Source organism: Loxodonta africana, chromosome 18 (genome assembly GCF_030014295.1).
Source record: "Loxodonta africana isolate mLoxAfr1 chromosome 18, mLoxAfr1.hap2, whole genome shotgun sequence".
Lineage (NCBI taxonomy): Eukaryota > Metazoa > Chordata > Mammalia > Proboscidea > Elephantidae > Loxodonta > Loxodonta africana.
The window spans coordinates 14,318,685-14,340,660 of record NC_087359.1 but is presented as its reverse complement, the minus strand read 5'-3'; the positions used below and the strand labels follow the sequence as shown (position 1 = coordinate 14,340,660).

The following is a 21,976-nucleotide window of genomic DNA, read 5'->3' as shown; positions in this document are numbered from 1 at the left end:
TTCACAGTTCCCTCTGACACTTTATTGTTCATAAAAGAAATGGATCCACGAGGACAGGGGCACAATCAGGGGCTTCCAGTAGCAGATAAAAAACAAACCAAACCCACAGCCATCGAGTCGACTCTGACTCAGGGTGATAAAGAGGGAAGAGAAAAGAAAGAGGCTGGCATTAAGATACTGAAATATCTCAGATAAACCTATCTGAAGACACTGTGTGAAACGCCGCTTCCAGACACCTAGGATGCAGCTCAGACGCTGACACAGATGCTTCAGAATCGTCTCGTCTGTCGATTGCCCCAAGTCCTCCAGGCTTCCCAGGCCTGTCTCCCTCCGGTTTGAAATACCACCACCCTGCCATCACCCACATCTCCCCAGGAGCTGAGTCAGAGAGCCCAGTCAGGCGAAGGGAGAAAAGCTGAGCTCATCCAGGCGACACCCAGTGGAGGAGTTTTAGATGGAGGAATCATACTCAGCGGGGAAAGACGCCAGCACAAGGAAGGGGGGCCTTTCTAGCTGCCCTCCAAGAGGCCGTACTTGTTTCCAAGTAGGAAAAGTTGGAGTGGGTCAGCACAGTAACAGAGCCCAGAAGGCCCTCTGTCTGCCCAGCTGCGTGGCCTCATGTTGCCATGAGGGAGTCACACAGAATGAGGTAGCTTCTTCAGGGAGGACACTGCGGGCTGATGAAAACGGCCCTTCTTGGCTTTGGTCGCAGCTAATGTCTGCCCCAAGCCCTCCCTGCCTTTACCCTGGAGGGTCAGAAGACAACAGGACCAATGACAATGGGGACCAATGACAACAGGGGGCAACGACAATGGAGGCCACTGACAATGGGGACCAATGACAAGGGGGACCAATGACAATGGGGGCCACTGACAACAGGAATCAATGACAGTGGGGACCAGTGACAACGGGGCCACTGACAACAGGGGCTAATGACGATGGGGGCCAATGGCAAGAGACCAATGACAATGGGGACCACTGACAAGCCCAAGTGTGTGAAGTTTCCATGGGGAAGGGGCTGAGAATACCCACTGGACAGAGGAGAAACCAGGGTCAGGGGAAGAAACCCCAGGCGTGTGGCCTCATTCACAGACACTCAACTCCAAGAGAAAGCAGCTTTGGGACCGGAGTCAAGTATGTGTGGTCGGAGCCTGGGGGCCAACTTTCTTCAGGAAATGAAAAGTTCAAGTCACTCATGAGTCTTTAAAGGCATGACAACTTCCGAGCTGCTGGAAAAAGGCAACGTCTCCTTATCTTTGCATCTGCTGGCTGAGGATGCAGAACCCTTTAAAAACTCGCCTCCCCAGCTGCACCTGCCCTGTGGCCGGCTCCTTCACTGCTGGACGTTGCTCCACGTGACAGACAAGGCGTGGCGGCTCCTTCACCGCCAGGGCCCGCCCGCCACCTTCACTGCAGGACTTTGCTCCGTGCGACAGACAAGACGTGCCGACTCCATTACGTTGGGAAGAAAATTACCTTAATTAAACTTCAAAGTGCTACACGGCTAAAGAATTTTCCTGAAGGGAGAAAATGGAGTCAGGTTGTTTCATGGGAGACCTGGGAGCCGAGGGGTGAGCTTGGACCCTTCGCTGCAGCTTCAGGCACCCGTGTGCCAGAGCCTGCCCTCACGCAGCCCCTGCAGTGTCCTGTAATGTAAACGTTTTAGCCCCCAAGGACTGGGCTGGGGTGTCTAATGCCAGAAGATCACGAGGCTGGAAGAAAAGGGGTGGCCTGGGATTTACTACAGGGCAGGCTGGTCTCAAAGCCATGGCTGTGTTCCCAGGGCGGGCACAGTGCTTGGCGCATAGCAGGCACTCAATAAATATTGAACAGAAGAATGAATGGAAGGAAAGGGTGCTCAGAAGGAAGAAATGGCCTGGGGGAACTGAAAACGACAGAAGCCCCACCACGTTAAGATGCAACGATCACCTTTTACCACCAGATGGCAGTGCAGAGGAGCAGTGTGGCCACAGCAGCCTGGGGAGCCAAGGCCCCTTTTCCCGGCTCCTCGGTGCCATACCCCCACGGCTTGATGTGCCCTGGGACTGAACCCTTTTTCTGGAAATCTCTAAATCAGGCAGAGACCTACTACTTCCGAAAAGGAAAGGAAACAAACAAAGCCCACATAAAAATACAGTCCTCTGGTTTTTATAAAACCTTGCGCCCCTCGGCTCTGCTCAGCGCCTTCATGTTCTGGGTTCGTTTCAGATAAACTCTACTCCTTCGTACTTCACGTTCCCGATCCGGGTCTCCGGCAGGAGGATGCGGCCGTCCAGCGTGAAGGCCATGATGTAGGTGGCGACCTTGCCGCTGTCCTCCTCGGACTTGAGGGCCACGATGATCTGGTCGTCGGTATTGGGCACGAACTTAAAGGAGGAGAAGCCGTGCGTGGGGACCAGCTCACCGACACGGCGCACAGAGACGTCGCTGAAGTCCTGGGCGGCGCTCAGCAGCAGGTTGGTGCCCCTCCTCTCGTCTTCCTTCTCGCTGTAGCGCTGGTGGCTGGCCCGGCGCGGCAGGAAGAACCAGCGGCGCAGCGTGTCACTCCAGCAGCCAGACTCATGGATGAGGTAGCCTGGGGACATAGCGCGCAGCAGGTCAGCACACAGGTGGCACAGCCGGCCCAGCCCCGCACGCCCAGCCCCGTGCTCCCAGCCCTCCTGTGTGCACAGCCCAGCCACACGAGCAGGGCAGCAAGTGGGGCCCGGCTGGCCTCCGGCGTCCACCTGTGATGTTTCACCCCACTTGAGCTCCCCCTCGGTCCCACAGCAGGTCACCGTTCACCATTTCTTTATACCTGTTGCCACTGAGTCAACTACAACTCATAGTGACCCTACAGGACAGAGTAGAACTGCCCCATAGGGTTTCCAAGGCTGTCATCTTTACTGGGGAAACCCTGGTGGCATAGTGGTTAAGTGCGACTGCTGCTAACCAAAAGGTGGGCAGTTCAAATCCACCATGCGATCCTTGGAAACTGTTGGCCAGTTCTACTCTGTCCTATAGGGTAGTTATGAGTTGGAATTGACTCGACGGCAATAGGTGTGGTTTGTTTTTTTAATCTTTACGGAAGCAGACTGCCATATCTTTCTCCCACGGAGCAGCTGGTGGGTTTGAACTGTTCACCTTCCAGTTAGCAGTCAAGCACTTAACCACTGCGTCCCCAGGGCTCCTTCATCCTTTGCTGTTGTTGTTAGGTGCCATCAAGTGACCTTATATACAACAGAACAAAACTCTGCCTAGTCCTGCGCCATCCTCAGTCATTCTAATGCTTGAGCCCATTGTTGCAGACACTGTGTCAGTCCATCTCACTGAGGGTCTTCCTTCCTCTTTCGCTGACCCTCTACTTTACCAAGCATGATGTCCTTCTCCAGGGACTGGTCCCTCCCGGTAAGATGTCCAAACCTCCCCATTTCCTACAGGACTTTTCAGTCTGTCGGTATCCTCAATTACCCAGAGCAACAGAGCCCAGGCTATCAGAGACAGGAGCACCGATGCGGTCTTTGGTGTGCCCACTGTCCCCACTGCCATCACCCCAGAGCTGCCCACGAGCCACAGAATGTATTTGCTTTCTCTGTGCTAACCAAGGGGCCCCCAAGAGGACAAAAACCCAGGGAAAGGGGGTGGATCAACAAGGTTTGATTTGGGGAGACCAGACCAGAAGAAGCGGGGGGAGGCTGCCCCGGAGCTGGAAAGGAAGTTCACATCCAGGACAGAAGGTGAGCAATGCCTGGGTACCACGTGACGTACTCGGGTCACTTTATCCTGAACCGACAGCCAACCCCCTTTCCAAGTCCCCCCACTGAAATCACAGTGACTGTCATGAAACCCCAAGGGGAGAAAGCAGAGCGCTGTGGCCTCCATATACTAGGTGTGCCCATCCAGGGCTCTGACTACCAGGGAGGAGAGGACAATGCCCAGCCAGCCCTGGCTTAGGTGTGCCAGGGGCTGCAGAAAGGGTCTGTCAGCGGAGCGAGGCAGGAAAGGGTGAGGGAAGCCACTGTCAGAAAAACCAGGTGCCTTCGAGTGGATTCCAACTGGTGACACCATGGTCTGGGCAGAACTGTGCACCATGGGGTTTTCAGTGCCTGGTTTTTCAGAAGTAGATCACCAGGCTTTTCTTCTGAGGACTTGAACCTCCAACCTTTCCATCAAAAGCTGAGTATGTCAACTGTTCGCGCCACCCAGCAACTCTCAAACCGTCAGGCACAGCTAAAATAATCCAACTCTAGTGAGAAATCCAGGGGTCCTGGTGGTGCAGTGGTTAAAGCACTCGGCTAGCCGCTCTATGGGAGAAAGATGTGGCTGTCTGCTTCCATAAACATCTACAGCCTTGGAACCCTTCCGGGGCAGTTCTATTCTGTCCTATATGATAGCTGAGTTGGTAAAGGACTTTTTTTTTTTTAATTTAGCAAGAAATCCAGTCACTGCGCTCTGAATGCAAATCCATTGAGAAACCACACTCATACAGAATCGACTGTGGTTAAAAGTCTTCTCTGCACTGGGCCTCAGCCAGCCCCCTCAGCCCCAAGCGTGGTCTCCCGCAGCCCTCAGGCAGACCCGCTGTCTCTTACCTGGCGGCCGGATGCCGGCGGCGGCCCTCAGGGCATTGTAGCTGGCCACCCAGTTCTCGTGGTCCACACTGCCCTTACGGCCCACTACCTTCACCCACTCGGGGTTCTCGTTCACCACCTCGCCTGTGGTGGTGGTCCACTCCTTGCCCAGGCCGCCCACATACAGATGCTCGTCCTTCACGGCCAGCCACTCGGCTTTGAAGCCTGCAGGCGACAAGGAAACAGGGGCACCTGAGATCCCTGCCCAGAGGGGCTGCTCTGCTCCCAGCTCCAGCTCCTTCTTCTGCAGGAAGCCCTGCAGCCTAGGGGCATCCAAATGTCAGGTATTGACTTCACTCACAGAAACGAGAACGGGGTAAACGGAAGGGCCTGGCTCCGACATCCCATTTCGCACAAGATCACTGAGCAAACCATTCATGCTGGACAGACGGGCACCGGCCCTCCCTCCCTTTATTCTTCTTCTTCTTTTCTCCCTCCCCTCCAGGAAAGGCTCCACTTTCCCTTCCAAGAACTCTGTGGGGACGGCCTCTCTGATGAGCGGGCAAGATTCCTTCTGCTGTATTGCCTCACCTTCCTGCTCTCCAAAGACCTCACCAACCTTTCTTGTAATCTCCTCTGAACCCCAAGTTCTCGTGGATTTCCCCTGAAACCTCAAATTCTCATCTATCTCCCCTGAGCCCCAAATCCTGTTTCTCAAGCTGTCACCCTCAACCCCAAAGTCATTCTCAATCCTAGAGAAGTTTGCATATGCAGCACCTGGATGTTTTCAGGGCAGGACAGGTTTGCTGGCATCTCACTGGGAGTTGATGGTGCCAGCAGCAGGGTGGGCTAACAAGAGCTTGATGCTAGGGGCCATGTGGTGAGTGGGAAGCTGACTTTTCCCCACTAAGTGGTTTCTTTAGTATGAGCCTAATTTTTAAGGCCGCAACACAGTTTGTCCTTCTAGCGTCTTCTCACCTGCTCCTACAGCTAGGCTTTGAGTTGTGCTGCTCTTCCAGGAATTCTGAAGCTACCTGGCGCCCCTGGAGCACTGGAGCCTCAGCCCTTCTACCCCGACACCGGCAGCAGACCTCTGAGCACTGCTCTCAGTGTTCCTGCAGCCCCAGTGGTCGCACCTGGCCCCTTAGCCACTTTCCAGGCGAGAGATGCTCCACCGCCCCAGGTCTCCTGCCTTCTCTGGACAACCTGACCAAGGGCAACCCCAAAGGCCCCTTTATTCCACTTTCTTCTCTCCAAGGGGAGGGAGGACAGGACTGCATAATAGCTGCCTAAAGCCCATGGATGAGGCCGGAAGTGGGTGGCCAGCGCTTCCACTAACACCTGGGCTGGGTATGTTTGCCCTGCCAGCTTCCCAGCCTTGGGCAAACACCAGGGAGGTCTTATCACCGGGGGCACCCTGCAGAGGCAATGCAGCAACTCCTCTGACCCCGGAAGCCCGCGGTGGAGCTAGCTTCCAGGAGGTGCAGACCCACAGCTACAGCACGGAAGAGCACAGCTTTCTACAGTCTTCTGCCAAGCCCCCAGCGCCCCCTGCCGCTCTCATCTGAAGGCTACTCTGGGTCCCCTCTAGTGGTTCTGTCCTCTGCGCCCACTGGAAGCAGGAGCTCCCTTCTGGCAAAGAGCAGAGCCCACTGGCCACTGCTGGTTGCAGAATTGGGTCCCCATCCAGGGCTGACACTGGTGTTCACAGACACGCCCCCCTCTGCTGGCTTTTCAGAGAAGTTCACCATCTAATAAGCTGAAGCTAAGCCTCCTTTTAAAAATGGGAACCACGGCTTTAAATGCAAGGCGCCCGGTGACTATAACTCTAGCATGACTTAAGACATCTTTTAAGACACAGAAAAGTTACATGTCCCCTGGGGCACTGAAGGCAGTACCGGATAGAGCCCTAAAACTTATCCTGGAAAGAATCCCCCAATCCTCTGGCAGCCCTCTAATAACCTAACGCTTCTAGAAACTGCTTTGGTTCAGGCTTTTTGCTCCCAGCTCTGGGGAAGCCGGGGGCAGGAGCAGGAGACTGCCTTTTTCTGGTGTGCCAGCTCTGCCCGGGTGGACGTGCGTGGTACTGCGTACCTGGTACTTCCCGACTGCGATCACACTGCAGGCAGGCAGCCCACCTCTGGCCCGGCCTTCCACAAGCCTCGAGGCAGAGGCAGCCGGCTCACCTTTGCCCACGGTTCCATCGCCGTCTGACAGGATCACCCAGGGCACAGCCTTGGAGCCCTCAATCTGGTAGACCACGCCTGTCCGGTCGTCCACAGAGTAGAGCCTCCCATTGAAGACAATCAGCTCGGAGAGCTCCATGCCCCGCCCCTTCTCTGCCAGGTGGGACTCCAGGACCTCGTGGCCTGGGTCCCACTCCACGGCCACCCAGTCCCCACTGTCTGACAGGGTCAGGTGGCCCTTTTTCAGGTAACTGAACCAGGTGTGTTCCTTCTGGGCCTTGGACTCTGTGTCTAGGTCGGCGATGATGGCAATGCGGTACCGGGTGCCACCGGCAGTCTTCTGGGGTGGGGAGAGGGGATAGGTGTCATTGTAGCGGTCGGCGGAGCCTGGGCCGAGCCTCCAGTTGTGGGCGTTGGGCACGGGGGGCCTGAGGGAGGATGAGTGGTGGCTGTAGAACACCCAGAGCATGGCGGCGCCCACGAAGAAAACTACGATCACCTTCCAGCGCGGTCGGAAGCGGGGGTCCGTGGCCTTGGTCATGGACGCCAGCACGGGCAGGCCCCCCACACTTATCCGCAGGGCGTGCATAGACTCATTCCATTCCAGGGGCTCAGAGGGCTTCGCGGGCATCAGCGTGGGAGCCGGGTGGGACCTGTGCACGGGAGAGAGGACAGAGGTCAACTATCTGAATGCGACTGGTTCCCGGCTACTTGAAGACGTGCGTGAAATCAGGTTTTCTCAGAACACACAGCCCTTCCAGTACTTTGTGGCCGTTACTACGTCCTGGCTTAATTACGCCTCGGCTCCAGCCGTGTCCTTGGTTGCTCTTATTCTGCAGCATGTGTCATCTTTCTCTCCTTCGGCGCAGCTGGCGAGAGGGAATTCTGTGCAGCTCAGTAACAAGACAGGCAGGGGGTCAGGGTGGTGTGGGGGCCGGGGATGGTGCAGGGGATGGGGCTGGGCGGGACGAGGCAACGTCGGCTGCAGATCTGAGCGTTACTTCAACGCCGCCTCACTCGGAGACTCCCTGATGCCAGCCCTCGGCATCCATCACCAGCGCTACCGTGTCACACACCATCAGTTGGTCCCTGTGTACCACCTCAAGTCCCTGGCTCCAAGGCAGCCCAGCTGTGAGAGCACCTCCACTTCCTCCTGGTGAGGTGGCTGCGATGCTCAAATGTGAGTGTGAAACGGCCCTCCACTCCCTGTCCCCGTGTCCCACCTTCATCACCTGCAGCCTACAGCCCTGGATCAGGCAACAGGGCAAGGGGTGCCCACTGTCCCCCAGCTTCAGAGCATGGTGAGCAGAGCCTGGCAGGGCGGGGGGCGGGGGTGGTCGTGCACCATGACAAGCTCTCTGACACTCTTCCCGTCAGCTCCCTCCTCATCCGTTATGGTCACATCTCTTTCCTGTGCTCTCCTAGCAATGACCCTGTGACCACCTTCAAAAACTGGACTGACCACTGGGAAGAGCCCACAGCACAGGCCCTTCTGTGCACCAGCCTGTCCCTGCCCTTCTGGTAGGGCAGGACAGAGGGAAGGGGCCTCGCCCCTGTTCACGGCGATACACCCAGTCCCTCCAGCACAGGGATGGCCCTGGCACAGTAAGGCCTTAGCAGGGTTAGCTCTGGCACAGTAGCCCCCAGGACAGGGTCAGCCCACAGCACAGGGTAGGCCCCCAGCACAGCAGCCCCCAGTATAGGGTCGGCCCCAGCACAGTAGCCCCAAGCCCAGTAAGGCCTGAGCAGGGCTTACCCTGAGTACAGGGTCCCTCCCAGGAAGGTCACGCTCACTCTCCTGGCTCCTCCCTCCCCCCTACAGTTGGGTCCCCTCTTGAATCACGGAGCAGCCTCCCCACACCACCTGACCTTACCTCTGTGCTCTAGGAACTCGTGGGCTCTTGATGAATATTGTGGAAGGAGCAGGGAACCCACGAGTGAGCAAATGAAGAGTACCTCCCTCAGCTGCCTCAGCCCCCTACACCCTGCCCATCATCCTCCCCTGCCAAGGCCCCCTCACCACCTGGAAAGAGTATGCACCCACTCGGCCCCTCCTCCTACCCATGGGTCCTCTGAGCCCGGGATGGGCCCCACTGCTCCCTGACCCACAGGCCTGCCAGCACTGGCCACGCTGGCTCGCTCCCTCCCCAAGACACGCTCCCCAGGACCTCCTCCATGGCAGTCTCTCCTCAGCCTCATGGCTGGCCCCTCCTACAACATGCCTCCCCTCATTCCATACCTCTCGTAGTACTCAGCCTCCACCACGAAGACTCTGAGTGCCTTCCTCACCCAGATCTCTGCCTGGATCCCAGGCCAGTGGGCCCAGCCTGCAGGTCTCTCCGTACCATGCCCCACAAACACCTGGAACAAGGAACTCATTTTTCTCCCTCAACAGGTTCCTCCTTCAGCATTTACTGCCCTGGCTGAGGACACGCCCACCCTCAGAGGCTTCCTGGTGAGCAGTGTAGCCCTCCGGTGCTCTTCCTCTCACCTCCAGGGAGGCACCGCTACTGCTGTTGGAGCTGTTGAGTCAGCCCCGACTCACGGCAACCCCATGGACAATGGAACAAAATGCTGCCTGCTCCTGCCACATCCCCATGATCAGTTGCGGATCAGACTGTTATGATCCATAGGGTTTTCAATGGCTGATTTTTGGACACAGATTGCCAGGCCTTTCTTCCTAGTCCTTCTTAAACAGGTCCTCGCCTGGTGGCAGCATACACTAAAAGTAGGAAAGCAGCTTTCCAAGAAACCTGAGAGGCAGAAAATGTAGGTGGGCTATGTATGCCCCATGGGTCACGAAAGGGTTAGTCTAGCAGCTCTGCTGAAATCTGTTCAGCGTCACAGCAGTTCACAAGCCTCCACTGACGGACGGTGGCTGTACATGAGGTACACTGGCTGGGAATCAAACCCAGGTCTCTCGCACAGAAGGTCAGAGTTGTACCACTGAACCGCCACTGGCCCCTGCCTCCTGCCCACTGGCAGGCACTTATTGTTGCTGAGTGCTGTCAAGTCGATTCCGACTCACAGGAACCTTATAGGACAGGGTAGACCTGCCCCATTGGGTTTACTTAGCTATGATCTTTACGGGAGCAGATTGCTGCATCTTTCTCCCATGGAGCCACTGGGTGGGTTCAAACTCCCCACCTTTCAGATAGCAGCCACATGCTTAACCATTGCACCACCAGGGCTCCAGACAGGCAGGTACTAGGTCCTGCCAAGTCATCCACACCCCACTCTGGACTCAGTTCCCTTCTCCCCACTCCTGACCTGTGACTGTGGACAGTGACGATGCCAACCTCAGAGAGCTGCGCTAATGACCAAGGAAGGTACAGTGAGCGTAGGCCTCAGTGTGGGCCTTGCCATTTACTGCGCACCTGCTGCTCTACTTCTTACTCACCTTACTACTCCATCACCTGCCTGCCTGGAAGGGTCAGCAAACTGTGACCCCTGAGCCACATCCACAGCCCTGCTGTTCCCTTAAGCGCTGAGTAAGGCTGCTGTTTGCACCGCGGTGGTAGAATTGAGTAGTTCTAACTCAGGCGGCGGAGTGTAGAGCCGAAAACACCTGTGCCTTAGTCATCTAGGGCTGCTACAACAGAAATACCACAAGTGGATGTCTTTAACAAATAGACGTTTATTCTCTTACAGTCTAGGAGGCTAAAAGTCCAAATCCAGGGCGTCAGCTCCAGGGGAAGGCTTTCTCTATTGGCTCTGGAGGAAGGTCCTTGTCATCAATCTTCCTCTGGACCACGAGCTTCTCCATGCAGGAACCCCGGGTCCAAAGGATGCACCCTACTCCTGGCACTGCTTTCTTGGTGGTATGAGGTCCCCAACTCTCTGCTTGTTTCCGTTTCATTTTCTCTCTTGAGAGACAAAAGGTGGTGCAGGCCACACCCCAGGGAAACTCCCTTTACACTGGATCAGGGATGTGACCTTAGTAAGGGTGTTACAATCCCACCCTGATCCTCTTTAACATAAAATTACAATCGCAAAATGGAGGACAACCACACAATACTGGGAAATCATGGCCTAACCAAGTTGACACATATTTTGGGGGGGAACACAATTCAGTCCATGACATTCCACTCTTTGGCCTCCCCAAATTCATGTTCTTGCCACATGTAAAACACACTCACCCCATCATATCATAGCAAAAGTCTTAAGTCAGCTCCAAGTCCAAAATCCAAAAATTCCTCTTTATCTGTGTAACATAGAATACAAGTTATCTGCTTCCAGACTACAATGGCAGAACAGGCACAAGCTAGACATTTCCATCACAAACGGGAGAAACTGAGGAAAAGAAGGGATAACAGGCACCAAGCAAGTCAGCAAACAGATCACATTAGCCCTCAAGGCTTTGAAAATAATCCTCTGTTCTCTGAGACAATTTACACAATGGCCCTGCCCTCCAGACTGTAGGTACTGGCCACACTCTTCGGATTCTGAGTGGAGGCCCCTTGGCCCTGGGCTTCAACTCTGCCTTCCGGGCCACCTGGGATGGCAGTTCTGCTCCCTGGGCTTTAGGCGCACCATTCTCTTAGTCCATCTGAGTAGGGATTCCAGCCTTAGAAACACCAGAGGCCATGGCTCCACCCTTTGAAGCCCCAGAGTGGCCATATCCTTTGACCCTGAGGCAGCTCTACTTCCTGTGTTCCTGTCTCTTCAGCTTCTACTTCCTTGTTTCTTGGCCTCTCAGCTCCTCAGGCTTCACAGCTCCTCAGGCCTCACGCCTGCATCTGCCCTGCTGGGGCAAGTGTTCCAGGTCTCAGTAGCTCCACCGATAAGTGCCTGGAGGCACCCCACACCCCAAGTAAACTTTGGCAGGAAGGCAGTCAGCTCTCTTGCTCCGAAGAGCTCACCAATAAGTGCCCAGAGGCACCTCACTCCGCCAGGAAGCCTCCTGCACACAGGCACTCAGCTCTCTTGCTCTGTGGGTCAGCTCCTGTGCTGCCTGGCACTGGTCTTCTGGTTCTGCTGCTGCCAGCTCTCTTCCACTGCCAGTCCTCTATTCACTCACAGGTTCAAAACTGCTTCCACATTTTAGGTATCTGTTAGAGCAGCACCCCACTCTCTCGGTACCAAATTCCATCTTAGTCATCTAAAGCTGCTGTAACAGAAAGAGCACAAGTGGATGGCCTTAACAAACAGAAATTTATTCTCTCACAGTCTAGTAGGCTAGAAGTCCAAATTCAAGGTGTCAGCTCCAGGGGAAGGCTCTCTCTGTCGGCTCCGGCTCTGGAGGAAGTTCCTTCTCATCAATCTTCCCCTGGACTAGGAACCTCTCCACACAGGGACCCTGAGTCCAGAGGATGTGCTGTGCTCCTGGTGCTGCTTTCTTGGTGGTATGAGGTCCCCAACTCTGCTTGCTTCCCTTTCATCTCTTGTAAGATAAAAGGTGGTGTATGCCACACTCCAGGGAAACCCCCTTTACATAGGCTCAGGGATGTGACCTTATAAGGGTGTTACAATGCCACCCTAATCCTCTTTAACATAAAATTACAATCACAAAATGGAAGACAACCACACAATACTGGGAATCATGGCCCAACCAAGTTGACACATATTTTGGAGGGACACGATTCAATTCATGATAAGCTGCTATCCGGCCTTTTATGGGCAGCATGTAGGTCCCTGGTCTCTCTCAATGCCAGCCTCCACAGAACTGATGAGACGTCTGTCTGAAAAGTAAATCCAGGTTTAAAAACAAAACAAAAGCCGCTGCTGTCAGGTTGATTCTGACTCACAGCAACTCTATAGGACAGAGCAGAACTGCCCCACAGGGTTTCCAAGGCTGTAATCCTTACAGAAGCCGACTGCCACATCTTTCTCCTGTGAAGCAGCTGGTGGGTTTGAACTGCTAATCTTTGCGTTATCAGCTGAGCGCTTAACCACTGCACCACCAGAGATCCTTAAACCCAGACTGGAACTCTTTAATGGATCCAAGGCTTTTGGGCTGGAAGTCACAGTCCCTGGTCTGCAGCAGAGAAACCTTGTTTCTTAACCCAATCTCCCATGTGCTCTGTGTCCACTCCACGCTGGGTTATTTACAGTTCTGCGTCCCAGGTGTCCACACCTTTGCACAGGCTGCTCCCTCCACCTGGAATGCTAATCTCCTTGGGCCTCACGGAATCATCTAGAATTCCCGAGATGTGCCATGACAGGCATGCTGTCCCTTCCCTGGCCCTCCTCCCCTCCCGGAGTAAGCCTGTCCTGATGTGGTCCTAGTCCCTGGAGCCTCAGACGGCAGTGGAGGCTTTGCAGCTGTGATTAAGTTAAAGCTCGTGAGATGGAGGTGCGCCTGGATAATCCAGGTGGGCCCTGACCGCGATCACAAACATCCTTACAAGAGAGAGGAGAGGGAGATCTGACAGCCATAGATGGAGGCGGCAGTGTGACCACAGAGGCAGAGATCTGAGTGATGCAGCCACAAGCCAGGGAATGCTGGCAGCCAGCAGAAGCCGGAAGAGGCCAGGAATGGATTCTCCCTATCCTCTGGAGGGAGAGTGGCCCTGCGGACACCCAGCTCAGTGTACTGACTCTGGACTTCTGGCCTCCAGAGCTGTGAGAATAAACGTGTGTTGTTCAGGCCGCCATGCTTGTGGTAGGTAATTCGATGCAGCAGCCGCAGGAAGCTACTATGCCTCCTGCCACCTCTGAGGACAGCCTCTACCCACTCTGTGCCCGTGTCTGGGGCGCTCCTCTGCAGAAGCATGGACCACACCACTGTAGGGGTCTCCTCACAAGTTCCGTCTCCCCTCACTCCAACCTCCGACGTGGGGGACCTGCATTAATCTTGTCTGGCTCCTTGAGATCTAGCGGAGGGGCAGAAACGCCTGGAACTCTGTCACCTTTTGCCAAATAAGAGGGTGGGTGCTGTCAGCGATAGCAGAACTCTGCCTTCCAGAACATTCCTTTAATTTCACAGCCAGAATAACTTCCTTCTGGGTCAAAGCTGATCCTTGGTTTTCATTGCTCCTTTAGTATCCCCAGAAATTCCTTTTTATTTTGCAGAAAAGAAAGTTTCAGACCAGACGCCTTTTCATTTCTGTTCTCCAACCACATGTTGGCTGATCAGACAAAGCTGACCGGAGGCTTCCGCAGTGTCCTGTGGCTGGGGCTTGGTGTGCAGTGACAGCTGTCATTTTTATTCATTAAAAAAAAAAAATTTTCCAGCTGTGAATGACAACAACAAAAATAAACCACTGAAACAGAGTCGGTCCCAGAAGACAGGAGCCTGTCCAAGGCTCTTCTCATTGCCCACATCCTTCAAAGCCCTTGCCAGCTGCTGTCAAGGCGGCTCCCGACTCGTGACAACCCCATGTGCAATGTGACAAAATGCTGCCTGGTCCTGCACCATCCCTATGATTGGTTGGGGACTGGACCGTTGTGATCCACAAGGTTTTCACTGGCTGATCTTCAGAAGCAGATCACCAGGCCTTTCTTCCTAGTCTGTCTTAGTCTGGAAGCTCCGCTGAAACCTGTTCAGCATCACAGCAACACACAAGCCTCCACCGCAGATGGCTGGTGGTTACGCATGAGATGCACTGGCTGTGAATTAAACCTGGTCTCTCGTGTGTAAAGTGAGGATTCTACCACCGAACCTTAAAACTCTAAGCAGTCCAAGTGTGCGCTTTACTACAACAAACCAGAAATCTGTCAGTCCCACCGCCTACAGCACAGTGGTCTGATTTTATATAATCAGGAAGCAGAACCAAGGAGCAACAGTGAAAGTCACAGGTTCTTTGGCTGGCTGAGTTGACCTGCTCAGGTGGGCCTTCAGTGACTTCTGTCCTTGGTCCGGAACCCAAAGGGGCTGCACCCTTGCTGGTTTCCTCTCCAGGTGCAGCATCCTTGGAAAAGTAGCTGTGAGGAAGGACAACTACCCAGGGCTCTGGGTTGTCACTCCTCCCACCTCTCCTCTTTAGGGTAGGCTCACTGACATTCCCATGTTTCTGGTTTCTCAAACCAGGAATTCTCTGTGAGACAGGCCTGAGACAGGAAGACGTGTCAGCACGCGTATGTGCCCACTCCACGGCACAACCCCAGACTCTGAGGGAGCAGAATCTCTCCCTGTCCCTCCCTGACCGGCAAGGAGTCACTGCATCCCCACTGAGATCAGCCGTAACACAGGGACCACCTACCTTCATGGGCAGCCACAGGCCTGGCGCTGGATTCTACTGCAGGGCTTTGGATGAAAGGGAGCAAGAATCCCCACACAGCCCAGAGCCTAGAGGGTCTCCTCCTCCCCCAGCTTCCTCAGGGAGTGGTATGTAGTGGTGGCAGAACAAACAAGTTCAACAGCCACTGCCAGAGAGAAACTCCTCCCTTGCAGGATACGGCTGGGCAGGAAGAGCAGCGCAGAGATGAGGGGGGCACGTTCTAGCTCCTGCCCCCTCTGCAGGGCACCAGGCGGCGCCTCTCGGCCCAGCCCCTCACTGCGACAGAGCAGCCACCTTCCCTTGACCCCCACTATGTGGCCCGTCTGCAGAGCCACGTCCTGAGAGCCCTTGGGCCTTGAGGCCCCACTCTGCTGGCTCGCTGCCAGAGCTCACTTCCTCCTTGACTGCAACAAGCTCAACCCATTGACCTTTGCAGTCTTCACAGATCAAAGGCAGGAGCCAGGCCTTCCCAACACCAGTGACAACCATGCCCAAGAGCGCTCTAGAGGCCTTGGAGGGCACGGCTCTAAGGATAACGTTCGTTAAACACCTTCTGTCTTGGTGACCTAGTGCTGCTATAACAGAAATACCACACGTGGATGGCTTCAACGAAGAGAAATTTATCCTCTCACAGTCTGCTAGGCTACAAGTCCAAATTCAGGGTATTGGCTCCAGGGGAAGGCTTTCTCTCTCTGCCGGCTCTAGAGGAAGGTTCTTCTCATCAGTCTTCCTTGGTCTAGGAGCTTCTTAGCGCAGGGACACTGGGTCCAAAGGACACGCACTCCTGCTCTTCCTTCTTGGTGGTATGAGGTTCCCACGTCTCTCTACTCGCTTCTCTCTTTTATATCTCAAAAGAGATTGGCTTAAGACACCATTTAGTCTTGTACATCTCACCAACGTAACTGTCACTAATCCATCTCTTTACATCATAGTGACAGGATTTACAACACATAGAGAAACCACATCAGATGACAAAATGGCAGACAATCAGACAATACTGGGAATCGTGACCTAGCCAAGTTGACCAGTATTTTGGGGGGATACAATTCAATCCACGACACCTACTACGGGCTACCCTGGAGCCCTGGTGGTGCAGCGGTTAAGGGCTACGGCTGGTAACCAAAAGGTTGGCAGTTCAAATCCACCAGCTGCTCCTTGGAAACCCTATGGGACAGTTCTACTCTGTCCTGTAGGGTCTCTATAAGTGGGAATCAACTCGATGGCAACAGGTTTGGTTTTTGCATTGGCCGCCCCGGTGGTGCAGTAGTTAAGTGCTGGGCTGCTAACCAAAAGGTTGGCTGTTTGAACCCACCAGCAGCTCCATGGAAGAAATATGTTGTAGCCTGCTTCCGTAAAGATTATGGCCTTGGAAACCCTACAGGCAGCTCCACTCTGTCTTACAGGATTGCTATGTGTTGGAACTGACTCAGTGGCAACAGGCTTGGTTTTTATTATAGGCCAGGCGAGGAGCCCTGGTAGTACAGCAGTTAAGTACTTGGCTGCCAACCAAAAGGTCACTGGTTCAAACCTATTAGCTGTTCCATGGGAGAAAGACCTAGTCAAATGCTTCCGTAAAGACTGCAGCCTCAGAAAAACCCTACGGGACAGTTTTACCCTATCTTATAGGGTCGCTACGAATTGGAATCGACTTGCTGGCAATGGGTTCCGGTTATGGGGTGGCCTCCCTGAAAATGTGAGCCGACTCAAGGGGTCCTTCTGCTCTGGACCTGCCAAGGCTTACCATTTCCCCTCCAAATCTGGTGGGTGTGAGGGCAGCAGGTTTGAAGGATGGGGAGCCAGGAAGGCAGGCCTGTGTTAGGGTAGTCAAATGTGTACTTTGGGGGTTACTGTGGACGCTCCTCCTCCCAACCGTAGCCTCCTTCAGGGCTGGGGCTCTCTGGGTCTCACTGATTTCTCACCCTACTCCCCAATACTCTGTATACAGTAGGCACTCACAACTTGTTCCTGAATCACATTAAATAGTATTCGGTATAGCTTATTTTTCAGCCCTCTGGTTTTTGTACTTAAGTCAGCTGCCTAAGTGTATCAGTATTCCACGACTGCTGTCACAAACTACTGCATGCTTGGTGGCTTAACCACCACACGGTTTAGTTCTGTAGGACAGAATCTGACATGGTCTCACTGGGCTAAAATCAAGAGTGAGCAGACCTTCGTTCCTTCTGAAGGCTCTAGGGGAGACTCTCTTTCCTTGCCTTTTCCAGCTTCTAGAGGCCGTCCACATTCCTTGGTGCGTGGCCCCCTCCTCCACCTTGAAAGCTAGCAACGGTGCATCTAGGTGTCTGTCATGGATTGAGCTATGTTCCCAAAAATATCTGTCAACTTGGCTGGGTCATGATTCCCAGTATTGTATGATTGTCTACTGTTCTGTCATCTGATATAATTTCCCTGTGTGTTGTAAATCCTATCACTACGATGTAATGAGATGGGTTAGTGGCAGTTATATTGATGAGATATACAAGATTAGGTAGTGTCTTAAACCACTCTTTTGCGATATAAAAGACAGAAGTGAGAAGAGAGACACAGGAACCTCATGCCACCAAGAAAGCAGCGCCGGGAGCAGAGTGCATCCTTCGGACCTGAGGTTCCTGCACAGAGAAGCTCCTAGACCGTGGGAAGGTTGATGACAAGGACCTTCCTCCAGAGCTGACAGAGAGAAGCAAGCCTTCCCCTGGAGCTGGCACCCTGAATTGGAACTTCTAGCCTACCTGACTGCGAGAGAATAAGCTTCTCTTTGTTAAAGACATCCACTTGCAGTATTTCTGTTACAGCAGCACTAGATGTCCAAGACAGTGTCTTTCTGCCATCATCTCCCCCGGACTCTCTGCCTCCCTCTTCCACTCTTAGGGACCCTTGTCATGGCACTGGGCCCACCTGGATAATGCAGGATAAGCTCCCCAGCCAATCTTAACACCCCTCTGCCAGGTAAGGAAACATATTCACAGGTTCCAGGAACTAGGACATGGGCATCTTTGGGGGCGAACCACAAGAAGAGAGACACAGAAAGGACCTCCAGCTTTGCCGAGGCCAGGCCTATTGGCACAAAGCCGGGCTGTGGGATGCCCTAAACATCTTCCACAGTTTGCATTTACTGCCATCACAATCGGGTCTGTGTGACTGGTCTGTAACCAGTAACCAGCTGCTGTTGGGTTAATTTCAATTCAGGGCGACACCATGTGTGTCACAGTAGAACTGTGCTCCATGGGGTTTTCAACAGCTGAATTTTTGGAAGCAGATCACCAGCCTTTCTTCTGAGGCACCTCTGGGTGGATTTGACCCTCCAACAAACTGCACCCCCCAGCAGCTCCTTGCACCCACAAGGATAGCTACCATCAGCAATTTTATACTTCGAGGAGTTTTATCAAAAGCTGCCCTCTCAGTTGGAAGTGCCATCCCAACCAATGCTCCACATCGTTGAGGTCATTTTCCAGCATGCCTGAAAACAAGGGGATGCAATGATTCCACACATGACCCACATGGGGGCTCACTTCTGGAGATGGCGGAGTCTAACCCACAAGAACCACCTCCTTGTCCTCCTGCTTTCCTCAGTGCTGGGTGTCTGGGGCAGGCTGGCCAGCATCACCTTGACTTTTACTCAGCTCAGCAAGACCCTCAGAGCAGTTCTGGCCTGGCTGCCCACCGTGCACTCACCCCCGCATTTTAACTCTATCTGGTGCAAAATTCCGCTACTCCTTCTGGGCCCCACGTCTGCACCCTGCCTTCTCCAGCCCTGCCTAACTGCCCCTTCATCTTCCCCAGTAGACACATACTCCCCAGCTGAATACAGACGGAAGCTGAGCTCTGGTCCCCATGGCACAGGGGTGGGCTGGAAGCCTGGAGCTGTGAGTTCCACTGAGTCCCTCAACTTGTCACAGGCAAACAAAACCAAAGCCAAACCCATTCCTGTCAACTCCACAGTACAGAGTAGAACCTCTCCATAGGGTTTCCAAGGAGCACCTGGTGGATTCAAAGTGCTGACCTTTTGGTTAGCAGCTGCAGCAGCCAAAAAAGCAGGGTTCAAAGTAAATGTAACCAGAAAGAGAAAACCGAACATCTTCCCACACAGATCTCTCTAGTAAGTAGGATTATGTTTTCCTAATTAACAAAGTCTTGACCTAATGAAATGGAAAAATCAACATAAAAGCTTTAAAAAGTCAATATGAAAAGTTTTAATTCCCACATGTAGAAACTGTCGCACTGGTATATGTACTGCTGTGCACATTTTCAACAACAAATAAAATAAATTATTAAAGAAAAAAAAGTTGCAACTTCCTTAGTGTTGGTTTTTGATAAGCGCTTCCCAGGAAATCTAACAGGCAGAGTGGAGTGGATGGAAAAGGATGCTCGCTCTGTCTTTTCCTCCAGCACACCCGATGCCGTCCCACACACACGTCTGCTCAATAGAGAAACGCGCTCCTTGTTAGAGCTCTGCCCCAGCCTGGGACCCTGGATGAGTCTCAGGGCCCAGACATTCTGTTTTGGAAAAACAAAACACTAGAGCACTTGTGCTCCCCCTCCTCCCCCCCCACCCCCACCCCACGAGGATGGCGCCGCACTGCCCTGAGAGGGCCCTGAGGCTCAGATGAGAGAGGCTGTGTGCTGGTGGGCCCAGTGTGCAGGACCAAAAATACACAGCATTCAGGGAACTGGGTGGAAACCACACCAGAGCAAGGGGTGGCTGCTCCTGCCGCCAGGGCTCCTCACTCCCTCTGTGGCTGGGACAGCAGGGCAGACAGGGAGCACGGTAGGAAGGGGTAAAGTTCAAGAAGAAAGGAGCCATTTAGCTAAGTGATGGTAACAGATGATCAGATTTACACCTCCAGGAGGGGTAAAAGGGTCACACAAAGTGGCAGTGTACAGCTGCAGATATGTGACTTCCTCCGCCATTCTAACACAATGTCACTTTTTGTGATCAGGCTAATATGGACCAGAGCGAAAGACAACCTAGAATCCTCCATCCCTACCCCTGTGGTGACTTTGGGATGAGAACCCGTGCCAAGACCAAAGGGGGAACAAAGGCTGGTTCCTTCAATGTGCCTTTCAGCAGGCGCATGAGGCAGCCAAAGAAGGCTGAGGCTTGCAGGGAGGGGTACCAGGCAGGCCACGGCTAAGAGACCTGTGGAGCAGGTCTGAGTTGGGGGCTGCTGGAAGGAGGGTCTGCAGCCCCACCCACCATGACCCTTCTCGAAGGGAAAGGAGGGAGTGGCTATGGGACTCAACCACCCCTGAGGGACTGAGGCTCAGCTTTCTCTCCGTGGAGGCTTCTGTCACCCAGTTCCCTTTCCAAGCACTGGCCCTTACGCTGAGGACCTAGCAAGATTCAGTAGATCAGCGCCTCGTGGTCCCAAACTCGTGCTTGCTGAAAACGTGTAGGAAAAGATGGCGCACAAATAACCCAGAGCCAGGGATGAGAATGGAGCTGGTATGCCAGAAAGGGGACACAGGTTTCCCAGGGGACATAGGGGAAAAGGTGCTTGGGAGAGAGATTTGTCCGCTGGCAGCTGACAGAGAGTAGACAAACGTGCCAGGTGCCAAGCCCAGGGACACAACGGGCAAGACCACTGGGAGAAGCAAAGTGACCAAACAGTAAGGACGAGGAGAAGGGGTGCCAGTTTCCAAAGATGAAAAAATCCAGATGAGATGGCTGTGCAGGGAGCGGGGAAAAATGAAAGACAGAGTGTTGTCCTCGAGTCAAATCCAATTCATGGCGACCCCATGTGTGTTGAGCAGGCCTGCTCTATAGGGTTTTCAAGGCTGCGACCTTTCGGAAACCGATAGCCAGGCCTTTCTTAGGCATCTCTGTTAGCAGTACAGCACTTAACCATTTTCGCCACCCAGGGACTCCTAAACAGATACGGATGTGGGAAGGCGGAATGTTTTAGGTGCAAAAGGAGGGGGGGTGAGTTGGTCACAGGTGAGACAAAGTGCTGGTCAGAGGGGGAGGGTCCCCGAGTCGGTCGGGAAACGCGGCATCCAAGTCACGGGGGGGCGGGACGGGGCTATTCCCGGGGCAGGGGGTACCCCACAAATCGGAGGGGGAAGGCGTCCCACCAGTCAGAAGAGGGCTGCTTCCCAGCGTCGGAGGGAGGCGCCCCACCCAGGTTAAGAGGAGAGTGGTCTGCGGGGCAGGGGTCAGGGGTCAGAGGCCCCGCTCGGGTCAGAGGGGAGGCAGCCTGGGATCAGGGGGCGGGGCGCGGCAGTGGGAAGGCGGCGCAGGCGCAGGGACGCATGGCCAGGCCGTCGCGAGGGGACAGCGCCAGCGGGCGCACCGTCACTCACCCGGCGGGCCAGGCTCCGGCGCCCCCGGCGGGCCAGGCTCCGGTGCCCCCGGCGGCGGGCCTGGGCGGCTGGGCTGGACAGGGTTGGCCACTTCCGTCGGCGCCCGCTGGCCCCGCCCCCGGCGACGCGCTCCCGGCAGCCTCCGCTCTGCGGCTGTGCGCGGGTCGCCGCGGGGGCTGCTGGGAGTTGTAGTTCATGCAACTCTGATTCCGGGGAAGCGGGGTAGGAGGAGCCCTGGCTACTCCTACCCGGCTGCAGACCCCTTCTACCGAGGTTTCGGAACGTTGGCCAAGCAAAATTAGGGCGGGGGTGGGGGGAGATGAAGGCTACTGGGGAGGGAGTGACATTCCTCGAGCCGAGGTTATCAAAACCCCTTGCTCAGGCCTCGACCCTCTTGTCTGGCCCTCTCAACTCTCATATCTCCTGGGCGGAGGAGCGTGGACCCCTTTCTACCACCCTCGTTCTCAGAGAGCCTCTGTCCTTGACCCTTCGAATCGGCTACCTCTGGAATGCTGCTCACCTCTAGGCGCTTCCACACCAAAGAACAGGACACACGTGTACTGGCTGAAGTGTCCTCAGGGAGCCAGAGTGTTTGGACAGGAGACAAACAACTGTGATCAAACACCCCCCCCCCCCGCTTCATTAATAAACCCCAAAACCAAACCCACTGCGTTGAGTGGACTCAAAGCAACCCTATAGGACAGAGTAGAAGTGCCCCATAGGGTTTCCAAGGCTGTAATCATTACGAACGTATTGCATTGGGCAAATCTGCAAAAGACCT

At 54.4% G+C, this 21,976-nt stretch overlaps 1 protein-coding gene across 2 annotated transcripts; it reads right to left on the bottom strand.

Annotated features, from left to right (window-relative positions):
• On the bottom strand, window positions 1-21,291 carry CANT1 (calcium activated nucleotidase 1). Of its 2 annotated transcripts, none has more exons than XM_003417227.4 (4): window positions 21,196-21,291; window positions 6,737-7,389; window positions 4,572-4,775; window positions 1-2,575 (listed from the first exon to the last, which is right to left on the bottom strand). In XM_003417227.4, exons 2-4 carry the CDS (start codon window positions 7,365-7,367, stop codon window positions 2,205-2,207), a joined length of 1,206 nt encoding a protein of 401 aa, XP_003417275.1. In that variant the 5' UTR covers window positions 7,368-7,389; window positions 21,196-21,291; the 3' UTR covers window positions 1-2,204. The 2 variants fall into 2 exon arrangements, with proteins under 2 accessions (XP_003417275.1, XP_064126700.1); XM_064270630.1 differs by lacking the exon at window positions 21,196-21,291 and adding an exon at window positions 14,881-19,400.
• Between the last annotated feature and the right edge of the window lie 685 nt (window positions 21,292-21,976).

Coding starts and splice junctions, on each gene's coding strand:
- CANT1 (XM_003417227.4), bottom strand. CDS start 7,367: ATGCCCGCGAAGCCCTCTGAGCCCCTGGAATGGAATGAGTCTATGCAC. Junction 4,776..6,736: donor CGATGGAACCGTGGGCAAAG/GTGAGCCGGCTG, acceptor TGTCGCCTGCAG/GCTTCAAAGCCGAGTGGCTG. Junction 2,576..4,571: donor CGCCGGCATCCGGCCGCCAG/GTAAGAGACAGC, acceptor CTATGTCCCCAG/GCTACCTCATCCATGAGTCT.